The sequence below is a fragment of the Stigmatopora argus genome, chromosome 11 (assembly GCF_051989625.1).
Source record: "Stigmatopora argus isolate UIUO_Sarg chromosome 11, RoL_Sarg_1.0, whole genome shotgun sequence".
In the NCBI taxonomy this organism is placed as follows: Eukaryota; Metazoa; Chordata; class Actinopteri; order Syngnathiformes; family Syngnathidae; genus Stigmatopora; species Stigmatopora argus.
Window position 1 is genome coordinate 11,821,772 of NC_135397.1, and position 26,303 is coordinate 11,848,074.

Below are 26,303 nucleotides of genomic sequence, written 5' to 3' on the forward strand. Positions count from 1 at the left end.
TTAAACTTAAACTAAAGCTGGCAAAAATAGGAACAGATTCATATTTGCAGGGTGATTCTGACTGAGCAGTTAATTCATTTGTTAGCTTTTTTAATTTCTGCCCTAACAGTGGCCTTTATGTGGGTTTTCAATGTAAAAAAGTTAAAGGAGTTAAAAATGTGGCTACTTTGGACTTTAACCCAATTTAAAATGCTTCTCTTCTCTCTTAGGGAAACTTCCTATATTTCTTCAGATTGAGTGACAGACAGACAGACAGAGATACAGAAGAAATGGCACGCAAGTGACAAATCTCCAAATTAGAGCAAATATAAAAATAAAAAAAGTTGAATTTATAGGTCTACAAATTGTGACAATATATCCAATTAGAGTCACATTACATAAAAATTCCCGAGGGATGATTCACCCGCATCAAAACAACCTCATTAAAAAAAAATCATGAGTTTAAACAAACATGAATTCATGTTCATTAAGCTTCACCTTTCAAGTTTCCCCCTCTTGGGCCTCTGGCATGTTTGGCGATGCTTTGGTTTTCCTATGACGCAGGTGAGACGTAATGACTTGTTGGCTAGCTTAGCATTTCTATAAAGAAACCTGCTTTCAACTAAAATGGTTTATATATGTACATATATATATATATATATATATATAGGATAAAAATGATACAGCCTAATGCACACCATATATATATATATATATATATATATATATATATATATATATATATATATATATATATATATATATATATATATATATATATATTACTACCCAGGTGTGCATTAGGCTGTATCATTTTTCCAACTGGCCTCACAATTGCAGACCACGTCCCCAGGATGTCCACATGCAGCAAGTTGGCCTGCAAGATTGGCTAAAGCAGGGGTCTCAAACTTGCGGCCCGCGGGCCAACTGCGGCCCTCGGGACGATAATTTGCGGCCCCCGTCTTAATATGAAAGATCGATTTTTTTTTTTTTTTAATTTTTTTTTTTTTTTAATTTTTTTTTTTTTTTTTTTTTTTTTTTTTTACCCCTTTCCCCATGATGGCGCCGTTTAAGTGGCAGCCAGTGGCAGTAGCTCTGTCCACTCATGTTTTTCTTGTTTTACAGCATGTTTTACATGAAAAATTAGAGGGAACATTGACATGCACCTGCTTGTGGCAGGTGTGATACTGGTGTGCCGATAGCGAGCAATGATGATGTCGTGACCGGATGATTCGCCTAAAGACGTTTCGCCGACGGACGTTTGACAGACGGACAGGTCGTACTAGTATTTGTTAGTTTAATGATTAAATACAAATACTAGTATTTGTATTTAATCATTAAACGCTGTTTTCAGCTGGATTTGACCGAATTTGAGAGCATTTTGAGCCGTTTGGCGAATGGACGTTTATAGACGTTTTTTTGCCTCCATCGCGATATCATCCAGTATTTGTATTTAATCATTAAATGCTGTTTTAGGATGGATTTGACCCGATTGCTGTCATTTTACGGCTCGGTTCTGCTACATCTGCCTGCCCAAGGGTGCTTACTCCCGGACTGCCATTGATGGTAGACGAACATTGATTTTTACTATAATTTGGACAACACCGGCGGCGGGCCGGATTAAAAATCCTAACGGGCCGTATATGGCCCGCGGGCCGAGGTTGAAAAACTTGTACACACACGATCCGGCGGGGCGAGCGTTCGAATCCCGTTTCGGCGGAACCTCCGTTCGGCCGAATGAACGTTCGGTGGAACGTCCATTCGGCGACCTGCCCGTCTGTCAAACGTCCGTCGGCGAAACGTCTTTAGGCGAATCATCCGAGTACCGATCATGTCGCTCACACTGGTACTCAGTGCGCTCGGGGAGGTTGTCTTTCTGCTCAGACCAACAAAAAATTAGAGGGAACTTTGGTTCGGAGCTGAATGAACCAATCACGGTGAGGTATACGGCTCTGGAGGGCGGGACATCGGCCGGGCTGTCCAGTGCCTCGCTCACTCACTCATTCATTCCTCCAATCAGCTGGGCGGAGGAGAAGCCGTGAGGCCGATCACTCCGCTCGGCGCGCACACTCCTCCGCTGCTCTCAGCATACAACTGAATGAGGCGCTATGATCCGTGATCCAGCCTGTGTCAGTGACTGTAGCCATCTCCGCGATTGAAACGGAGAGCGAAAGTGCACATGCGCCACAAACCCGCGCGACTGAATGTGAAAGATCAACCCGAGACTCATTCCAAGTGGAAAAACATATTACAGAGCCCCAGAGATGTCTCTTTCAAAGCCTGCCGTGAAGAGAAAGGTCGGTGATGAGCACAGACAGTTTCAAGAAAAGTGGGGAGTGCAATATTTCTTTGTTGAACACAGGGGCACCCCGACGTGTCTCATTTACACTGAAAAAGTTGCGGTGCACAAGGAATACAATTTGAAACGTAATTGTACTACGAGACATGCTGTGGAGTACGAAAAATACCAGGGAGATGAGAGAGCCAACCAGGTTGCCAGTCTTAAAACACGTCTTCTGAGGCAACAGGATCTCTTCAAGAAGGCTACCAAAGACAGTAATGCAGCAGTCAAAGCTAGCTACGCCGTTTGTGAGTTGATTGATCCTGTGCTAAGTGATCCCAAATGGCTCATGGACTTGGCTTTTCTTGTTGATATCACACATTAGCTTAATGTACTGAACAAGAAGCTACAAGGCCAGGGGCAACTTGTCAGTGCTGCCTATGACAACGTGAGAGCATTCTGCACTAAACTTGTGTTATGGAAAGCCCAGCTCTCTCAGACAAACCTTTGCCATTTCCCAGCATGCAAGGCTCTCGTGGATGCAGGCACACCATTCAGTGGTGAGAAGTATGTTGAGGCCATTTCGAAGCTACAGGAGGAATTTGATCACAGATTTGCAGACTTCAAGACACACAAAGCCACATTTCAAATTTTTGCGGACCCCTTCTCCTTTGATGTGCAAGATGCCCCTCCTGAGCTTCAAATGGAGCTCATTGACCTGCAGTGCAACTCTGCACTCAAAGCCAAGTTCAGGGAGGTGAGTGGAGAAGCAGACAAGCTTGGGCAATTTTTGAGAGAGTTGACCCCCAGCTTCCCTGAACTTTCCCGAAGGTTCAAGCGGACCATGTGCCTTTTTGGGAGCACATACTTGTGTGAGAAGCTCTTCTCCACCTTGAACTTCAATAAGTCCAAGTACAGGTCCAGACTTACTGATGAGCATCTTCAAGCTCTACTGAGGGTCTCCACTGCTTCCTCCCTCAAGCCAAATGTGACTATGTGAGAAGAAGCGCTGCCAGGTCTCTAGCAGCAAGGAGTAGGCAAGAGAAGCCGTGTTCAGAATATTCATGTTCAATGTTCCATTCAAGTTCAGAAAGTTAAAGGTTAAAGAGCTGTTAATACAGACATTTGAAACGGAATAAAAATAATTCATTTTCTCTACTTAGCCAGCCAGTGTATATCTACTGTATGCTCATTAGTATTATTTGGTTTTGTATTACTGATTGATTTATTTTTTATTCATCTTTAAGTTAATTTATTTAATTCATTATTTTTTGTTAAAAAATTAAGATATTTGATAACGTTGGAATGTTTTATCAGTGCTTTTCTTGTGGAAATCCTGATGCGGCCCAGTCTCACCCAGACTCGGCCTCTAGCGGCCCCCAGGTAATTTGAGTTCGAGACCCCTGGGCTAAAGCCAACTGCCTGGATAGCTGTTGCAACAGTTAGTTTGCACGAACAAAAAAAATATAGGCACAAACTGTCAGACATCATTTCAGAGAAGCTTATCTGCATGCTCCTTATACTCATCAGGGTCTCGACCTGACTGCAGTTTGTTGTCTTAACCGAATTTTGTGGGCGAACGCTCACATTCCATGGTGTCTGGCTCATTGAAGATTTATTCCCCTGAGGGAAGAAACTGTTGCCGCTGTTCAGGGCTGGAGGCATACAGCGTGTGTGGTGTCGTTAGAGTGATCAGTTGGATAACATTGTGCAATGAATGGGCAATGTTGTTACAGTAGTTGTTTAAAGTAGTACAGTAATACGTTGACATATGAGTGCCCCGAGATACAAGGAATTTTAGATAGGAGTAAAATTCCGAGCAAATATTTGCCTTGAGATACGACACAAATTTTAAGATACTTCACAAGAAGGTTTAAATTTAGTGTAACGTAAGATTAAAACTTTTTGTTAAAGTTTGTGTGTATAGGAATCTAAGTTCATTTAAGTTAAATTCAAAGTTTATGTTATGTTACGAGTGCATCTGTCAAGTATCTCTCTCTCTCTCTCTCTCTCTCTCTCTCTCTCTCTCTCTCTCTCTCTCTCTCTCTCTCCGCGTTGTACTGAATAATGTTTCATTTTAGTATTAAACATCATAACCACTAGTTATTTGTTACTCTGTGAGTAGATGGTGAATTACAACCAATAAAAATATGTTTTTCCATTGAAATATTGTGTTTTTGGGTGTTTTTTTAAATTTATTTTTACAGAGGGTGGGAACGAATTAATTTGTATTTAGTTCATTTCTATGGGAGAAGTTGATTTGAGATACGAGTAAATCGACATACGAGCTCGGTCCCGGAACGCATTAAGCTTGTAATCTCAAGATATGACTGTAATGTGATTATGTATTATAGATTACTCTTTTGAAAAGTGAGTTAACGTTATTTATTGTTTTACAAATGCTTTAAGTGGCCACCGCCGTAAATGCAGTGGATTCTTTGCAAATGCACGTCAGCATAATCACCATTCACTCTGTTAATTGCAGCTTTTATTGGAATCTTTCATGTCATCAATATTTGCTGAAAGTGGTGGAACATAAACTTTGTTTTAGTATACCACACAGCTGACCACTGGCCATACACTTTATGGCACCCAAATAAAGAATTTGAATTCCAGGACATAAGAAATGTGAATGCACTAAGAAGAGAACATTTGAAATCCACGTTTTTGATGATACAGTGAGTCAAAGCATTTTTCCTAAATAGTAATTTCATTCAACTCTCACAATGAAATTCAAAACATGTCAGAGAACCAAGTAGGCCAGCTGCATTATTAAAATAAATGTAGTAATAAAATAGTGTTATTCATTTGTTAGTGTGAGTGACTGTGGATCCTCTAATGGGCCAATTTTAAAATGCTCATGTCTGGGTGACATTGAAATTGATGCCAGCCAAGTGCTGTAAATAATATTTCAAAAACTAATTAAACAAACCTTTTTACAATCTATTAAGGGATATTTACATCAAAGGAAATGCAATTTATTAGTCTGTAAAAATCCATAAACAAACCAAACTGGATTATAGACCAAAGGTTTTAAAGCAGGGAAAAATAGTAGTGTTTTATGTACTTTGTAAATTTTTAAATATGAATAGTTCAATGGAAAACTTGAATTTGAGTGATATCATTGGAAGTGATATTGTTTAATTTAATGTTAAATTGAAAAACTAAATCTTAATAGTATGTTTGATGTTATAGTGATCCATTTAGCTCTTCACCAAATAAAAAAGGGACGTATTGAAGATATTATACAGCTTGTATCTAAATACTTTATTCTCTGGAGTGCCTGGCCCCTCACCAACTGTAAAATTATACAACTAACTAGCCAGTTGTGGCTTCCCTCAAAAGCTATTTATTTGCAGTCTGCATGCATAGGCGTTATAATCCTCACTTGAGGGAGTCTCAGAGGTTGCAATAACAAGTTGCTAATCAAACTTGCTGCTTTTGTAGCTTATCACAGAAAAAAAATGCAAAATTTGCTAAAAAGAGCAACACTGTCATAAAATCATTGGCAACAATGAGTATTTGATCGCTTTTTTTTTCATGCTGAAGCTGTACACCTGTCCTTATGATCCCAAATGCTGGTTTTGGCATTGTAATGACACAAAGCCATCTCCACATAACAGCTATCATTTGAACCAGTGTGTCAAGTGGAATTCAAAGTGCTGTAATACTATATCATGTGAACTTTCTTGTTTGAGACCTTTTACGCATTAAGATATCTAGAATCTAACTTGTGGAAAGAATTCAAAATACATCTCCAGTCTGAAAGACAGCTTTTTTTGTTTGTTTTTGTAGAAATCATTACTTGAGTGGTGAGCGCTACCTGCATTCGTAGGCTGCACGGTCAAGGGGGCGGGGCTGCTTGGCGTTTCACCCAGCACCAGACGGACTCTCTTGGCGTGGGTTTTTCCCTGGTAGTGGGACTGAGCCACAATGGCGGAGGTGAAGAACATGTTGCATAAGGTGCAGCACTTGTTCTTGTCCACCTCTGTCTCGTCGCAGTCCTAAAAGATGCCAGAGAACAGGGACAATGGTGAGGAGTTGATGGGATAAAATCAGGAGCAGACACGCCATACTGATGGATTCTTAGATGATCACCAATTTCTGGAATGGCACGATGGCTCTTTGCCACTTCATCACAATATATCATTAGAAAAGTTGATGATGTAGATAAGGCACAAACAGAGCCACTCCAGAGATGACAAAAAGGCAAAAACGTCACCACCACATACACGCTCACAGCAACGCCAAGCATTTTTCTATCAAGCTGTTCCCTCTCTTTGTTCTTGCCCATCTGGTATGGAGGACGAAAAAAGATGCAGAAAATCCCAAAATATTCCAGCAACCGTGTGAGACATTTAATAGGCTTTATCTTAGGTAAAGAGAAGCCACGTAAAAACATTTTTTAATTGCATTTCATATACACCCATTCACTGGATATTTAATTAGTTATGTATGTACAATAATGCAGTGACCTCGAGCTGTGGGTCATGATCAGGTCTGCCATGAGAAATGAGCCTGAACCTCAATTCCTCGCAAAATGATTATTTAGAAAAACATCTCTGCTCATTTATCTATACTTGTGACTTGTCTAGACAAACAGAACAATTACTAAATGCAATTTCATTTAAAACAGAGAGAACAATAAACATGTCTGTTCCTTTGTTGGCCATTACACAACAGATTAAATTATGTGACTTCCTGTGAGTGTATGGATTTTGTGTTTAAATAATCATTCCATAAAACACTCTAAAACTGTCCTTAGGTATGAGTGTGAGCATGAATAGTGGCCTGTCTCCTTGAGTATTGGCTGGCAACCAATACAACCAATGCAGTCCCCTGCCTGGTGCCCATAGTTTTCTGGGATCGTCTCCAGCAACCAAGCCCCCCCGAACCCTTGAGAGGATAAGCCATACAGAAAATGAATTATGTTTCTTAGTCACCCTAGCATTAGGTTCCATACTGCCCGAACCTCGACATTTGACATCTCTTTTGTGGTGTCACAAACTGGATCGACTGGATATTAGCAAAAGTACAATCCTGCTTTTCACTGTAATACTTCTCTTGTCACGTCTGTGCTCATTTTAAGGTGCGAATTTATCCATTCCTGTCCATCGCCTTGTCTTTCTGCAACTTTATTTCACACTAGACTTGACGCTAGGCCAGGTGTCAAGCTGTGGGAGAAAATCCTCGCTCAACCCGAGATATCAAAGGGTCAAAGGGAAGTGTGTGCAACACCCTCATCTGTAAGTGTGTGCGTGAGAGCTGTCAACTCTGCTTATCATCACGCTTAAAAACGTCGAGGACACCTTCACCTTCCAGGCCTCGCTATGTCTCAGCTGTCCCTGTTTTTCTCTTTTTCCTCTTTCCCTCTATCATTCACTCTTTTGCCTTCCTATATTTGCCACCCCTCCATCCTGTGGGCACCAGGCTCAGCAACTGTGTGTGTGTTGTTGGATGAAATATTTATCGGCATTGGCAGGTTATCCAGTGGCACTCTCTCTCTGGTCCTCCAGCCCCCCTACAAACACACAGTCATTCTCCACCTGCCATATCCCCCAATTTTACAAATGCAGCCGTCTTTTGGATTGGCAAACGTCTATGGTAGTGGACTGGGTTTTTGGACTTCGTCGTACATATGATGGGTGTATATGTATATCCCGCCCATTCTCTCAGCCAACTGACTTGTGCTTTTTAATTACTTTGGGTTGGGCTTGAGCTGCAATTTCTTCTGTATTTTTTTTCTATGGTAGCGTTTGGATACCATTTTATGGATGCTTTTTTTTGGAAGAGAAGCCACATTTTAATAACATTTTAGTTTGTCAATTTAGGCAATTAAAAGAGTTTGAAAATGTTTCTTCTTTTTTGGACCATTTGATTATGATATTCTAAATTGATTTAATCTTGTAGAAGTTTTTATACTTAATATTTCAAATCATTTCTATTTTGGAAAAAAAAGTCAAATAAAATAACAGGGAAAGGAAAATTATAATACTATTTTCACATTTGGTAATATTATACCTTAGTATTTGATTGAATTTTTCCCATCAACAATAAAGAATGTGTTGGATTACAATTGATTTTGATAACTTTACTTTGAGATTTATGCTGTAAAACATATATTAAAATCTCACTAGACAGTTGACATTTGAAGCAGATAATTGGGATCCTATTTTATTATAGCAGATGTGAGAAAAATGGGTTGAGTTTGATATGAATGGTGTAAAATTGCTTCTTAGTTTTTTTCTTGTGTGAATCAATTTACCATATCCACATGTACATTATGCATGCCGGCCGAGTCCCTATTTCCATTCCACATTGCACATTTTACACCAATTTGACATAAAAATCCACATAAAACACTATATCTTTGTAAAACCCCATCATTTCAAATCATTTACTTGATGTGCATAATATTACATCTTGTTGGCTTGGATACAAGAGACATTATAAACTAGGATGAAGCTGTAGCTCCTGTTAAGAGGACACGGTTCTGGCGCCTCATTGATTGCGCAGGTGAAAAATGTCTTATTATCTGTGGAGTCTATTGTTGTCCCATTTATATCTTTATTCGTGATAGTGTCATGGGAGCCGCGGGACCCATGAGTACAAGTCACATCTATCCCCTTGGAATTTTATCTGCTCTAATGTGTACTTGCTGTTTGCACGCTCATTTTTGTAATTTATTATTATCCTGTTATTATTTGCCTGCCACTTCAGCTACTTTATCTCTAGTCCCATGAGTACAGTGCTGCTTGTTTTGCCAAAATCCTCGCAAAGACTATCAGCTGCTTTGGTACCTGTCAAAACACTAAAAAGCAAACACAAAAAAAGTGACAGAGCATGTAAACTTTCAAACAACTTGTGTTGGGGTGCGAATGTGTGTGTGTGTGCATGTGAGAGCACAGCTGCCACTCCAATAAGCATTAAACAATGAGCACCATTAATGAGTCACATTTTACCCGGGCCTTTGCCTTTCTGATAAGTATCATCAAGCGTTCACAATTGATTTCAAAGTGCATTCGTTAAAACGTGCCATTTGCGGTTTTTCATAAACAAGTCAACCAATATTGGTAAATTGGCTTTCACTTTAAAGATCGTTCAAACCCTCTATACACAGTTTGTAATGTTATAAACGTTGTTTTCAAAGATCATCTTAGGAAACGACCATTACATTTGCTCACTCTTGATTTGTCAGCAGTCAAAAGGAACCAAACCATCATGCCTCTTACAGATCAGTCTTGAAATTCGAGCTATTTATCGAAATTCGGTTCTTCTTTAGGCACTGACCAAAGTACTTTTGTAGTAAAGAACAATGTGGCGGTTTAATCAAATTACAATCATCATGGGAGCACAGCCGTGGGTTTGCGTCTAATAGTCCAATGTCAATGATAACAATACCTATACCTTTATCTTACATGTAGATTTGTGAGCTACATGTCTACTGGTTTATCAACCCCCCACCTGACTTCTGCATCTCTGAATATTTTGTCTCTTCCGTCTGTTATACACCCCACAATAGACTCCTAATTAGCTGTGTTTATCTTTCTTGCCTTCTGTTTTGCTCCCAGTGTGCTCCTGCTTTCACTGTACTGCAACTGTGGGAGACAGCACTGCTAAATATACACTCGAAGGAAGGTCTCATTTGGAATTTGAGGAAGGAGTGCTTGAGAGTGTAAATTAACACTGGTGATGCTGCAAATAGTCTTTTTAACTAATAAATGGTGTTCCATTTTCTCTTGCCCTTTTTGAGCAGGTGAATCCTGTGGGCACAGACTGAACGAGAGAGAAAGCCAGGTGGAGAATTGGATAAAAATGTAGCACATACACAAGCACACGCACACATACCTCACTTTCATCTGTGAGCACCTTTACGACCTACTTTCTCCACATTTTACCGCCACTCCCGAACACAAAGAGCCGGAAAAAGCTTAAGGCATTGCTTTTCATACCAAGTAAACATTGGCATTTGCTTCACTCTCTCCCCAAATACCTTTGTACTTTTCTCATTGCGTGGACAGGGTCAATCCAGGTAAGAAAAAGGGGGACATTTTTCAATAATTCAGTTTAATGGCATTTTCATTTGCTATAAAGGCGGAGTGGTTACCACATTGGCCTAACAATTCTGAGATCGAGGGTTCAATCCCAGGTTCGGACCCTCCTTTGTGGAGTTTGCATGTTCACCCGGGCCAGTGTAAGTTTTTTCCAGGTACTCCGACATCCAAAAAACATGCTTGGTCGGCTGGTTGAAGACTCTAAATTGCCCGTAGGTATGAGTTAGAGCGTGAATGATTGTCTATCTCCATGTGGCCTGCGATTGGCTGGCCACCAGACTGCCCCATTCCTAGTGTCCATAGTTGGCGGGAATAGGCTCCAGCATCGTCTGTGACCCTTGTCAGGATAGTTGGTACAGAAAATGAATGAATGGATGAAAACCAAAATTTGATAAAAAAAATTAGCAAATGGTTGTGAGTTTGTGATTCATCATTCCATATTTTACTAAAGTATAGGCTTGTACAGCGTTTCTGAAATTGCATAGGCCAATGGCTTTTTTTTTCCAACTGTAAACGATGACATGGCCATGTGTCATTGTTTGGCAAATGGTGGAGGGGGGCACAGTGCCTAAAAATGTCATAATGTGGTTTATCAGATCAGCAGAACATTGTAGCTCTGTCCCAATTCGCGGTCAGCAGCTTGCAAAGGTAATTAAGTTACAACATCATGCCAAGTGCTGACCCAATCCAGTGAAACCTGAAGTAAGCTGCACACACGCACTCCATGTCAGCCATTCTGAAACAAATCCAGGTCATGTCCATCTGTGAGGAGTTTGCATGTTCTCCCCGGGCCTGCGTGGGTTTCCTCCGGGTACTCCGGTTTCCGCCCACAATCCACAAACATGCATGGTTGGCTGATTGGACACTCTAAATTGCCCCTAGGTATGGGTGTGAGTGTGCAAGGTTGTCCGTCTCCTTGTGCCCTGCGACCGGCTGGCCACCGATTCAGGGTGTACCCTGCCTCTGGCCCAGAGTCAGCTGGGATTGGCTCCAGCACCCCCTGCGACCCCAATGAGGATAAAGCGGTTCAGAAAATGAGATGAGATGAATAATACTAGCCTGGGGGCACAGCATAAAGCCCTGAATATGATATTCTGCATATGAATGTAATGTAATGGATTTCTACATCATACATCTGCAATTTATTAGAACACCTCTTTGATGGTTTTGACAGGATAAAGCGGTGCAGAAAATGAGATGAGATTTCATAACTATCCTTGTCACCCTTTTTCTGGCTAACAATAACCTAATTGAACATATCTAGAAAAAAAAATTCTCTGGCGTTGGCTTGGACATCTCTATTGCTAACAATGTCACTAATATAATAAAATACAGTACTGGAGAGTACTCCTCCAAATATCTTACAGTGAATGCAAATGACATTTTTGCTTGAGACATTGTTTGTAAACTGTGGGGCATCCTTCGAAAATAAATGCGAGAACGAACTGCTGACTGCTGTCATCCCCTAACGGTGTGAGTGTTTGTGTATTTAGTGGCCCACATGAGGTGAAAGCCAGGAGGGCCTGACTCATGTCTTGCTCACATCGGAAGACAGATGGTGACGCAGGTGTGATGTTTTTTTTCGTGTCTACATGATTGTGTGAGTGTCCTTTAACATGCCAACTTCATGGAAGTTGGTCATGTGGAGCACATTCATAACATTTTCCACACAGCTTGTGAAACGTCTTTCTTAGATGATGAGATGGAAGCTCATAAATGACCTGATTTTTTGGAAGAAATCCTTGATACGAAAAGACATACCTTTTTTATTGATAACGGACTCGATCTAATGTAATGTTCGGCATTTCCTGATAGCAATGCATATATTGTCTGCAATTTGTGTTGTGTGTTTTATGCCAAATCTGCCAATAAGTAGTATCCTAAGTGCTTATGTAGTCTTTAGAAACTGACACTTTTTGCTATTTATTTCAGTCTATAACACATGACCTTAATGTTTGATGCTTGGACAATGAATTTTTTTGCTTTACATTGATGGGGACATATTTTGAACAACTGACAATCTAATTATTTGCGTGTGTGAATGGCTCTCCTTCTCCTTGTGCCCTGCGATTGGCTGGCCACTGATTCAGGGTGTCCCCCGCCTGGTGCCTGTAGTTAGCTGGGACAGGCTCCAGCACCCCCATGACCGTTGTGAGGATAAGCGGTTCAGAAAATGAATGGAAGTAATTAATAATTAAATACAAAGCCTGGCAGTTCCAACCATTCTGAAAGGTTTTTTTTCCCCCCTGAAAGAAGTCAAATAAGTGACCATGCAGCACTGACAGTACTGGTGTTTGATCTGTGCTTGTTATTGGTCTACAAATACATTTTGGCAGCTTCCCCTTCTCTGCTTTTGAACTATAAAAAACACAGGCTCTTAAATAATGCCAGAGCCTTGCTGCATTTAAATCACTTCAAATTAAAAACTAAGTCTAATCTGTTTCTTTGAAGATGATTGCCTAGGGCTCGCAACCTATTTCATCATTTAAAAATGTGCACATTTCTTAAATCGCGGACACAATTATGCTAATATTTTTATGTGTTTTGGCACGAAGACTCAGGTTTGTTTGCTGACTGAGCTAACTGTCCCATAACAACCAGGCAATGTCTCCAGCCATGTTTTGCGTAGTAACGATTGAATTCCGAGCCTTGTATAATTCGCTTTACTTCCAGCCATGTCCACACCGTGTGTAAAGTCTGTGTCGTGTGAATCTTGCAGTCTGGGCAGATAAATGTAGCAATGCTGTTATATGCTGAATTTTACCAATGGCATCCATCACAATCACACCTCATTTTAATTTACATTGCTTACATATTGCATTGAGTTATTAACACACTACGCTTCATTTCTCATATACAAGCACACAAACAGCTCAATTTAATACCCATTGACACAATCGTTTGTACACTCCATTGCCATTGCCTGCAGTAGCCCAAAACAGAGCAGCTTGGCAGTCACTGGCACTCACAATAAACACCACCGTCCCATTACCGAGGAGAATTACGGCACAAAAGAAATTGCCATGAGCACTCGCTAGCTTAACATTGGATGGTCAAGCAGGTTACACTAAAAGAAATCAGGTTCCCTCTCTCCTATTTGGTTAAGTACAACCAAGCAAGGGAACGATAACCCAAGAAAATCCCAAGAAAAAATAGGCAAATAATTTATGACAGGTTAGTAAATTTTATAATATCTTATATTGCATTATGGATAATTCTACGCACATTTTGAATTATTAGCTAATATAAGTATGAAAACTAAAGCTGCAACTGCCTAACAAAGAGTTTAGGGTGTACCCCGACTCTTTCCTAGTTTTCTGACTAAGCGCTTCATTCAAATCCTAACGAATGGATGATATTTGATAATTACAAATATGAAGATATTCAGCTTTCATTTTAAATGCACAATCTGGATGAGAACTGCATTTACCATGTAACAAAATTCACTCAAATTTGATGAAAATGTTTTTTTAGATAGACAGACATAAGATTGACTGCAGGCAAAACTACACAATCAAAGCAACCAGAGGGATCGTGTTTTACAAACATACATACATACAATATTTCATGAATTGTGTAAAGATAGTGTGACATCATACCGGATTGTCTGGCCTCAGTCTCTTGGAAGGCGGTCCTCCATCTTCTGGGTGAAGCATGTAAAACAGACGTACCTTGTTGGCGTGTTTCTTGCTCTAAAAGTGACACAAAAGAGGAGAGACAGGAAATAAATGTCGCCCCATTTGTGTTTTACATGTCCTGAGTGAAATTCCTAAAAATTAACAATGGGCTGTGTATGGCTTAAGGATTAACTATAATAATCAATTCTTATGCTTTTTTTTCTGAATTTGAACGTGGATCTGAAAGGTTAATTATGTTGCTAGTGTCAGGGTTTTTATTTCATTTAATTATACATTTCCTTGCAATGAAGTATAAGCTAGGCATTGCTATTACAGAATGCTTTGCTCATCTTTAGCTATGTGCACATTATTATTATTGCTTTTATTGAAGTATAATCTTTGCTCCTTAAGGCCTTGTTTAGTCTAAAGAAAGAAGTGCCAGGGTGCCTCGGCGTACCCGCACCCAATTCAAGGCTGACTGAAGGAACTGCCATGAGCACTCCTCACACCCTGGATCGGTGGCCAGCCGATCGCAGGGCACAAGGAGACGGACAATCATGCACAGTCACACTCATACCTAGGGGCAATTCAGAGTGTCCAATGAGCCTATCATGCATGTTTGTGGAATGTGGGAAGAAACCGGAGTACCCGGAGGAAACCCACGCAGGCCTGGGGAGAACATGCAAACTACACACAGGTGGACATGACCTGGATTTGAACCCAGGACCCCAGAGCTGTGAGGCCGACGTGCTAATCACTCGCCCCACTGGGCCGCCCTGAGTGTGAGACTAATTGTCATGCATATTTCGACTGTGATTATGTTTTATATCTTTAAAACATAAATTTTATGTATTTTGAGATGACTTAATTCTGAAGTGTGTGAACTATTCCAAGAAGCACTGCACTTTGAGAATACATTCTGGATGACAGTGGGCTGTCCTTGAAGCTGCTCCCAGTGTCACTTTTTTTGTAGGACAATGAAAATCAATAAAAAAGGGCTATCGACAAAGAAAATAATATTATTGCACGTATTGTGTCCAGGGTTGAAGCAGCTGTCTTCCTTCTATGTGTAAAGTATTGTAATTTATTATAGCCTGTTGTGACATCTGATAACATCAAACATATGCTTTGTAACAGCTGTGTGTAGTTGCTGCTGTATATGTATACAACTGGTAGTTGTTCTAAACATATGGCTATAGCAATGTGTGAAAGAGTCGTATTTGTAGCATATGTCATACCCTGTCATAAATACTGCACATTACTGGACAGTGGTTAGGCTAGCCACAATGTAGGCCTTTGAGACAGTGGCTCTGAGGAAAAGACATTTTTTGTTGTTGTTTACAATAACATATTTCATATTTAAATTGGATTTAAAGGCTGGCATCATATATTTTCTATTTGTAAAGAGTGAGGATGTCCAAGGTCATAGTAAATATAGATTGGTCTATTTATGTATATTAAAATTTTATGAAATCCATCCTTTGCTTTGAATGTTAAATTTGTGGTTCAGGTGCATTGATCGGCCCACAACACTCATCCTCAGAAATATTAACCCTTCTACACTATCTCTCATGCCCCCTTTCCACTCCCTTACTTGTCAGACTACTTTAATGCTTTTTGCTTGAGCGTGCTGTAGTGGGTCTCTAGGTAGCTTTGTGTTTGTTCATAAACGGCCGTGTAGTTGATCGTGGCAGAAAGTGAGACATTGCATCACCGTGGTTACTCTGCACTGACTCTCAGAGCTCTAATCGTCAACATTAATGGACTAGACGAAGGGTGTCAGACTGGGTTGGTTCGCGGGCCGCTTTAACGTCAACTTGATTTCACATGGGCCGGACCATTTTAGATATAATATTTAGAATTTTTTTTTTATATAAATGGATTAAAAGAATTGGATTAAAAGCCCTGAACATTCAGTTTTTTATAGATCTAAAACAATGTTGATTTTAGCTTTTTTTAAAATATATTTTTAGATTTTACAAAAAAAAAATTGAACTAAAAACACAGAAAAAATGATTAAAAATTACAATTATTGATTTAAAAGGGGGAAAATCAGGAAATTTAATATACATCTATTCTCTTCATTTTCATTTGATCCTAAAACAGAAAGTCGGCACTCATGATTTACTTTCCCGGGCCACACGAAATGATGCGGCGGACCAGATTTGGCCCCCGGGCCGCCACTTTGACACATGTGGACTAGACCTTCTCTTAAGTCAAAATGAAGTTGGACCAAAATCTTCTTTCAGTATGTAGATGGGGAACAATGAGTTGTCATTTCTCCCATTGGTAGACAGTGGTGTCACAAGGTTTGGTCAGTTCATGAAAATAGCCTCATACCGACTGCAAGGGAAAAGAAAAAGCACAAGCTCTGATGACTACCAATGTTATCTACTGCTTAAGTTAATGGATGTTGTGGTCTGTCGGCTTTCCCCCTCAAGACATCGCATTGAAACAGTCAAAATGCTCGATAGATTTGACATATATGTTTTTAACACCAGGTGCCCACAAGCAGGAATTGAGCCCAGAATACCACATATGCATCAGCATCTCCAGACAACTGACCTACTTAGAGAGTTCAAACTGACCTCATTAAATCTCAAGTAATATGATTCCAAATCAAACCTTGAATAAAGAGGTTGTTTTTCCAGATATGTCTACTTCATCAAATTTCTAATGATAGTCTATGCTTTCATTCACGCAGTTGATGTTTAACAACACTAGTTGTGAATTAGGTTTGGCATCAAGTTCTGCTTTTTGTTAGATCAATGGCCTTTTTGTTGTTAAAACATCATTGGACAATTGTATTGTATTTTCATTAATTTGTTAAATAAGTTCAAATTTAAGAATTCAGTATTTGTTTTTGTGACAATAACTCAGAAGTAGTGTATTATTAAATTCTGAGAACACCATATCGAAATAAGGAATCACCTCCATTTCAATGAATACTACAGTAATCCAGACAGCTAAAGATACATGCTTACATACTACTACATTTTCAGTATTTGGACTGGTTGTAAACAGAGACTAGTAACTTTTAATATTTCATATAATTATTTAAATTTGGGCATCATGTGTTCCCCTCCTCCATCTTCTTTCACACATCTGTAGAATTTGGAAATAAAGCACATTTAAAGCTTATGTGTGCGTGTGTTCTCTCATCCAATTCACGTAGTTGGTACATGTTGGAGCACGTGAGCACACAATGTTGCCTTACATACTCGCTTGCTCTCTCCAGATAAGTGCTTGTCCTGATTAGTTTCCTTGTTAATCCCAATTGTGCCTTGTAATCAAGAAAGACCCCAAAGCCTAACTGTAGTGTGTGTGTGTCTTTCCCTGTGCATGTGCACTTAGTTAATATAGGACAGGGCTGATTATTTAATGGCCATTCATTAAATTACTCTTAGGGAGTATGCTGAGAGTTAGAGCACATTAAAACAAATAGTGACTGTGTATTGGTGTGCTTGTTGGTGAGTGTGATCCCAAACCATTACCCTGGTGCATTAAGTCTATGGATAATGGATGAGCACTGTTTGTCTATACAAATGAGACCAGTACAAAGACCACAGCACAGGAATCTCCTTGCCAAAGCCACATTTTATGTTGTTTCATGCGTGCAATTCCTTTGTGTTCACTCAGCTTGCAAATGAGCCGTTCCACCAAAATAAAGCAACAAATGACAAAAAAACAAGATGTACAGAGACCGACTCACCTCATAGTGCGCCGTGCGCTGGGACTCGGAGATGAGCTGAGCATTGCAGATATTGCAATAACTCTCTGTAAACAAGCCTCCGTCCACGATGACCGCAGACTTCATCTTCATTGGAGACTACACAAAAATAACACATCATTAAACAAGTGAAAAATGACAGAATGTATTTGTTTAACAAACGTGTCAATTTGGGAATAGTTTGGATTCGGAATGGATCTATCATGAGACCCAATACAATATTTTGGCATTATATTTATTTCATATTATATAGGTTGTTTTTTTAACCATCCCAAGATAATATCAATAAAAAGTGTTTCAAACCATGGTAAAACAAGTATAAACAATACATGTTTCTCTTTTTTCCGCAAAGTTTGCTTCAATGTTCAGTGACTTGACTTAATTAAACTAACTGGAAATTTCAGCTGTGTTGTGATGTTGCATAGTATAAAATATATATTTTTTTTCTCTTGACAATAGCCATGTAGCTCTTGATATTTTTTTTTCCTTTGTAGAACTGAACAAAATATAGGGGGACATTCCTAAATACTGAAACTCATGTCAAGTGAAACTGATATCATGATAATCTTTGGATCATACAATGGATCAGGGGTGCTCACACTTTTTTGCTCCAAGATCTACTTTTCAATGAGCCAACCTCCCACGATCTACTCTGTTGTTAGGGTTAGGTGCATGTCTACTACACATAAATGATTTAGTAATAATAAAATGTAATGATTAATATCTATGAATGGGCGTCCCGGCGGATGAAAAAAGGGATTTTATTTTGTGCGCTCCATATGATTTGCTGTGCGCAGAGAAGACGAGAGTAGTGCGCAATTGCGCACGCGCGCAGTTTAGAGGGAACATTGCTTCTAACATACCACATTTGTGGAATGGTATCACACATGACTTACTCTGGGGGTGTTCAACATTCCCTGCACAGAAAATAACATTGTCAGTCAATCCACCGAGAGCTGTGAAATCCAAAGGAGTCTGTTATTGTGGATTCCTAACAACTCAGTGCAGTGGCAAAGTTAGGGAGTGTAACAGGTCTTGAGGGGATGATCTGCCAACAGCAATAGCTAAAATAGAATAGAATTTGCCCTAAGGGAGATCTAGAATAGGTACAAGAAATTTGCAGGGATACATGTGGTACATGGCCTTTGGCATTCCAGAGGTCATCTTTACTAATTGTCAAAAAACACTACCATTACACTGAAAAAATGGTTCTAAAAATCACAGTGTGGGTGATGGTAATCGATAAAATTGACTGTCTAGCGCCATGAAGTTAACGTCTTTATCTCATGTCAGGTGTGTAATTACTTTTCCACAATACACGAAGGTGTCACTTCAATGCACACATCTAAACACCCACATGGAGGCGTTAAATTACCCCTTTTTATTCTCTCCAAGTATTAAGTGCAACCATAACCTTTCAGTTAACTGCACACATGGTGTATAAACACCTCTATTATCTTGCTCAAACCACAAGACCTTAAAACGTCGATATTAAATAGACATGACAATGCTTCCTCGGAATCTGGTTGGCTGTTGCTACTCTGTCTGTAATATATGCAAATACTAGTATTGGGTCATTCCATAATTAAAGGAAATTTGAGGCTTAAAATTTCTTGAAAATTGAGCCTTCATTTCTCTGTTATTTTGAAACATATGGATTAATAATGGATAGATTGATTATGTGTTTCGCAAATCTTAAAGATCAATGGTAATATTTATTTGACATATACAGTATTTGGCATAATCGAAGGATGTCGATTGTTACAAACGTTCGCTTTTTCTTAGGAGTAGATACTATTTCTCTAACTGTTACTGCTGATCACAAGGACAAACTTGATTTTGTAAAACGAGATGCCATCATACCATGGTTTCCATGATGATTTGCATTTAAAATGCCTGGAATATTCTCATTCATTCATTTTCCATCCCGATATCTTCACGATGGTTGCAGGGGCGCTGGAGCCTATTCCAGCTAACTCCAGAGAGTAGGGGGGTATATGTTGAATTTGTTGCAAGCCATGCACACACTCATACCAACAGACAATTTGGAGTGTATATAAACAGCCTACCACACATGTTTGCGGGGTGTGGAAGGAAACCAGGATATGTGGAGATAATCCATGCAGGCACGCGTCTCCAAAAAGTAAGGCTATAGCCTAGGATTGAGCCCTTGACCCCAAATCAGAAAAATATGTAAAATAGAAGTGTAAATATATATCCTCACCATGATACACATATTCTACAGTATTATTGCAGTAGTAGCATGTAATTGATCATCATAATTTAAAGTATCTAAACTGTAGAACAAAATGAGATCTTCATAGATTAATTAAAGTGAATTTACAATTTCATTCACTATATTACACGCAGGACACACAAGTAGAGTTCTTCGTTCTTAGCCACTGGCTTGAGATCAGCAAGATGACGATTAAACCGCCGCCTGATTAGAAGGTGGAGTGACAGCACGAATAGCCTCATCTAGTTAATATCTCGATTACTTGTGAACATTACAACCAGGATGTGAGCGACAGGCTAATTAATAAGGATGATATGTTGGTGGGATTTGTGGAGTGCATGACCAACACAGCGGAAAGATGAACAGACAGATAGTAGAGGAATTACTGAAAGTGGGAAAGATATTGGCAAGGGGCAATGAGAGAGGGCTACATGGGATATTCGCAGAGGCGCATATTCTTTCGCCAAGATCTTTACGGTCAATTTGTTTTGTTGCATGAACAAAAATCTAAGTGTGTTGTTAGTAGGCTGTCTAGTCAGAAAAGAAAAAAGTAAAAATACAAGCTCATCTTTCTGATTGTTTAGCAATATAATTTGCATTTCATTGTTTTTCAAACACAATTGGACAAAATGGAAGCTTTTTTTGTTTTCTTCTTTTTCTCTGACCACCGACATTTTTAGAATTTTGTTATCTGAAAAACGGTTATGTTAACAGATGCCTATTTACCCTGTTGTTCTCCCTTTTGATCAGTAATTAGTAATGAGTAAATTTTGCAAGGTAAATCCCCCTTTGGATTGTGGATTGTTTGGAAGTAAATTTAGGAAAAGACCAGTGAGGTGTATAACCCGAAATTATCTCTTACGACTTTAAATCCCTTATTTTATATATGTATGTATTCATTGATTCATCTTCCGTTCCGTGAATCCTTGCACGGGTTGCTGGGTCCAGTCGCAGCTGACTTCGGGCGGAAAGCAGACTACACCCTAGACAGGTTGCTAGTCAGCCGTAAGGCACAAACTGAGACAGACAACCAGTCACACTCACAATCACACTGCCACCGAGTAGAAATCAAACCCAGACTGCCCCACCCAAGTCAGGTAGAAGAACCACTGCACTATCGCGTTGTGCCTGTTGTTGCTGCTTACCCCAGTCTTCCACCAATTACGTGGTGACCAATTGCATCAGTTACAAGATGATTTAATGCCTCCCTCAGTTAGGTGCCTTTCTCTTCTGCAACTGAGAAAATAAATCAGGCCCCAAGCCAAAAACTTGAAACTGAGAACATGAGTTTAATTAAGGACAAGAGATGATAATGAAATAAAATAAGCCAGCATTAAACAACAGCCCCCAAATAAATTAGACACAGGTCTAAGAAGGCTGGGGTGGGATGAGGAGAGCTTTAGGCATACAAACCAAATCTAGGCCCCTGAAGATAGTGAACCTTAAGGGGATTCTCTTTTTAAAACCACATAAAGTATTTAACATCAACGTGAACTCTAAGCCTTTTCAATGAAATCTCCGTGCCTCTGGCCTATTATTCATTAAAAAGCTGTCACTGCATTTAGAGGTGGCTTTCATATCTTTCTAATAACCGCTCATATATTTTTCCACCACCTGCACATGGAATAGCCATTTGAAATTTAACATTCCGTGTATAGCCTGATAGCTCTGTTTAAAATGAATATCTCTTCTAAAGGCAGATATCTAAATTTTTAACGGAGTAAGAGGCACCTAATCCCTCAACCTCATACATTCCAAGATACTAATTATTAAGATGAGCCTCTAAACAATTTAAACTATCTAACCAAAACCATGAAAGCAACCACCTAACCAATTACCTATAAAGCTCAAATCCTAGCATGAATCCTAATTCATTGTCTTTTTGTTGCAGTTGCCATTGAGTTTCATTTCTGCACAGTATTCCTTAGAAGGAGGAATCTGTATAAAAAGCACAGCGGGCGATTGCAGCATTTTTTTTTTTATAAGCTGGTGCCAACTACACTTAGAAGTCTTGTTGCCTTTCTTCCACTATTTTAGTAGTCACTCATTTGTTTGACCAAAAAAAGCTGTTTTCCCCAAATAAAGAAATGTCAATATACATACAGGAAAATAAATATTGACCCCAGCCTGTGATACAACGACCTGTTTAATAACTCACCCATGAGGCCAACAAGCCTCATAATATGAACCCTCATACATAGCAAAAGCACTCAGCTGTGCTACTTTGATGGTTAACATCATAAGCAACGCTGTTTCTTTCTGCCCCTCGAAATTTGTGTTCACTGAGGAGAAGAGCTCTCTTTTCCACAGGCGCAATCAAAGATTCCAGGCAGTCTTGTAATAAGAAAAAAAGAAATTCTTCAAAGCAATCCAAAAGTTAGTTCCACGCATTTGCACTGCAGTGAATCTCTTTGTGCTAAATACAGCAAACTAATGCAAATACAGCAGGGTATAAACAGATTTGAAGGTGAAAAATAGAAATACGAAATGCAAGCAGAAATAGCTGACACTAACAATGTCTGTATTTCTTTATGCCTGCTTGTTTGAACCCTAATTTCATGAACATAACATTTTTACTCATGCATTCATTCATTTTCAAAATCGCTTGTCCTCGTCAGGGTCGAGTAGTGTTGGAGCCTCTGAGCTCAGTGTGAGCGAAAGGCAGACCACAACTTAGGCAGTTTTTTTTTACTGATCCTGATTCATTTTGGTTCCAAACCGCATGTCTCGCACTGTTTCTCTCCATGTGCAATCTGAACATTCTGCTGGTATGCCTTGCTTCCCCTTACTTGCCCCTCCTATAGTGCAAGCATGGCCTCGAGTGCAGTGATTATTCATGAAGGACAGAGTAGACTAGACTTATCTACTCTCGAGAAAGTAGAGCTACTGTATCATGCATCGTACCACTACTGCACAGGATTACAGTGCATCACGAATTGAAGTAATCTTCTCGGCGAGTGATAACTTCTTAAATTATTCATTACAATTGTGAAGGGGATTGCTGTTTGCTTATTGGCATTTGAAGAGTTTTTATTTTTGTAAATACTAAAGTGAAAAACAACCTACAGATTTGAAGAGCTGCAGAGAAAGTGCTTGGTTTTCTTGAACAAAGGAGCCGTTATTGACCAACAAAGATTACGGACAATGATCTCTCCTTATTCATTATGTGCAAAGAGAATATTTAACACAAGTTGGTAAAGTGATGCTCAACTCCAGGTTTGTTTGAGGTAAAATGATTTTTTAACTAGGATTCAGAAGACATGTCTCTGTCATCTGTCAATCACACTCCCAGCACTTTCTACTGTTGATAGTAATGGTTTTAGCATGTTTCCTATGACAACACAATCGTGCATGTTTGAACCATCCGAGAACAACAGCTCGAGTTTTAAGACCACCTATAAAAAAAAATTAAAATCAGACCAAAAAACTGAGAAATCCAGGACTCACCTGATCTCAGCTTGTACCTATGTTTTCAGCACTTCTTTTCAAACAAAAATTCATGTGTTTAGAAGAAAATGATCACCTTAGTAGTTATTTATTGAGTGAAAAGTGAGTGAAAACTATTAGATTCAGTAATTATATTTGTAAGCGAGTGCTCAAAATCCTTTAACTCATTCTCTCCACACACTGACTAAACCATCTTGCTGGTGAAGCATCAAAGTTCATCCATCAGGGGTTGTATTAATGGCAGATTGTGTGCTTGGGGCTACAATATGGACTCATTAGCCTGACTCAGGTTGGTGAAAAACAGAAAAAAAAGCAAAAAAGTTTTCTAGTAATACAGAGCCTCAATCCTACTTCCCGTGTGTCTAGCAGCAGACTCTTAGGAAAGCATACTTAATGGGGGGTAAAGAACATGGAGTGGTTATGTTGTTGTAACATATGGGAGAAGATATATTAGATGGCAACAAAACTGTTGGAGTCTCCTTATTCTATTAGTGTCTGAGTCTCTTTAATTGTGTTTGGGGAAACTTTGCAGACAAACACTTAATGAGCTGTTTGGCAACTAAAGTACTCATTGTTTTTGCACCCACATTCAATATCACATCTGTATTGTAAAGCTCCAGGGGGTGTTAAAAACAAAAGTCTAAACAAGTGTAAGAGAGCAATAAAAGCTTAATAAACAAGCTGAATAAACAAATACAAGGAATAAATAAAACAGACAGGACAAAAAACCAAATAATAAAAAAGTGTATTAAAAAGATTTAATGAGAAGCTACAGATAAAAACGGCTCAGTTTAAATGAATAAAAAAATGAAACCAATTGAAGTGAGGCAAAAATGTCATTTTGGAGTACCCTCACTCAGTCCCTCAACGCTCATTGCATCACCCAATTAGGAACCAGATACAGACTCTTTGTGAGGTGACACAAAGGGCTGGCAAAATGCACACAATACAATTCATACTTGACAGACTCCCACTTCCTTCAAGTGTGATGCTTCAACTTTAAAGCAGCACTGTGTAAGTGCATATAAATAGAATCCTCCATTATACGACTGACAGCAAATGAAACAATGTTGTCCTGAGACACGCCCACAAGCATCCTTGTGGGATCAACTGCCAATCTCTGACTCCCATTTACATTAGTGCATGTATTTGGCTGTTTTTACACAAAAATATGTTCTAACTGGTGGCGTTGGCGAGTTCGGAACTCCCACTGAGATGTATGGAAACAAATGGCATTTAACCAAAATGAACTCTTTTTCACCAGTAGATGTCAGCAAAGTAACATTTATTTTTGTTGGTTATTTTCAGTTTCGCAGTAACAAAGAAACCATTATTGGATGAATTAATTCCTTATGATATTGACCCTAATGATGTTGTTCTTTTTACGAGCTTTACAAAATGTATACAGTATCTCAGAAATACCACATGCGATGATTTTTCTTAAGGTTTTCCCTTTAAGTAACACATTTGTACTCCCTGTTGAAACCATGAATATGGAGGTGAAAATTGTGAATCAGAGGGTGACTTACACGCGAGAAATTGTAAAATGCAATGATTTTAAAGAAATTTTAATTGTGCGGCTTATACGTAAATATGGTAATGTAATGTATTGTAATGTAATATAGTCTAATTTAATGTGATGTAATGTAATATAGTATAATTTAATGTAATATAATACCACAACACAACATAATGTAATACATATTATAGAATATAATTGAGTTTGATAATACGATTTTTCTTTCTCACTAAGGCGTCCTTTTTGCTGTTGTGGAAATGGTCACCCTATGAGCTATAGATGCGTGAGCTTTAAGGATACGCTGAGACCACCGCATCACAATGTGAAGTGGATTAAATGGGCCATGACCTTGCAGCACCTTGCATCTATAAATAGCAGTCTGTGTGTGATGTCTGCCCTTTGAGCCATGTGATATAGTAATTTGCCATATTAAATAAATCAATAAGGGTATGTTACGTATTTTTAATTTTGTTTTGCTGTTTTAAATTATATTAAAAACTGTCTTGCCTGTGACTTCTGTGTCCCACTCATATGAGTATATTCTGTTATGAACGCAGTCATTGAATTAAATTAATCTTGCAAGTAGCGGCACTATTTTACTCCTATGAGCCTAAATAGTATTTAACCAGTGTCTCAACTTTTTTAGGTGACAGTTGATCTTTTTGTGTTTCATGTTACATGAAAATTTTGAGGTAAAATCTAACAAGGGGGAAATTAAAAAGTTTTGACAAAATATTTACCAATATATTTTCATGACTAGGCTTGAGTTTATTGAGTGGGACATGAGAACCAACAAATAAACAATGAATACACTTGCAATGAACAGCTATATCAGTTTTTTGTAATTCCCACAGACACTAAGTTAGTGCCAATGCTATATTTATTCGTAATAGAACCTAAATGACTTGTTTTTATAAGTGCATGAACATTTTTATAAGCGGGATGTTTTTTTTCCACAGACAAATGATCTTGAGAGAATTTATATTTCAGATAAATATAAAGCAAACGTTAGTTTGAAATTAAAGTGGGTATAAATCAAAGTTTTGTGGTCTAATTACAGTGTAAACTAAACATTTTGGAGATACTCAACTAAAACCTACATATAAAACTATATTTTCTTATTGTTCTTTTTACGAGCTTTAAAAGCAGTCTGATTTTGTTTGAACAGCTAACACACTGTAAGCAAATCAAATATTTTTTCACTCTATTTAGAATTACAATACAAGAAGTTAAAGGTCATTTTTATACAGGAAATGTCAATAGTTATTAATTGCCCCCAAACAATTCTCAAATTTAAAAAAAAACAAATAAGAGTTAGCAGGTTTCTATGCAAAAAAAAACAGTCATATACATCCGTGGAGAAATGTCATCAAATCTTCTTGACCCCACTACCTAACACCGTGGGTTATGTTCAAAATGTCAAAGTGTTATCCCTTTTAT

The 26,303-nt window shown here is 38.8% G+C and overlaps 1 protein-coding gene across 3 annotated transcripts in view; it reads right to left on the minus strand.

Annotated features, from left to right (window-relative positions):
- Window positions 1-26,303, minus strand: part of LOC144084879 (zinc finger matrin-type protein 4) — a 53,396-nt gene that overhangs the window by 21,842 nt on the left and 5,251 nt on the right. For all 3 annotated transcript variants that reach the window (XM_077613689.1, XM_077613688.1, XM_077613690.1), the window contains exons 2-4: window positions 17,644-17,760; window positions 13,914-14,006; window positions 6,084-6,264 (exon numbers count right to left, since the gene is read on the minus strand). In XM_077613689.1, the coding sequence (XP_077469815.1) occupies window positions 6,084-6,264; window positions 13,914-14,006; window positions 17,644-17,760 (391 nt within the window). The remainder of the gene's footprint in view (window positions 1-6,083; window positions 6,265-13,913; window positions 14,007-17,643; window positions 17,761-26,303) is intronic.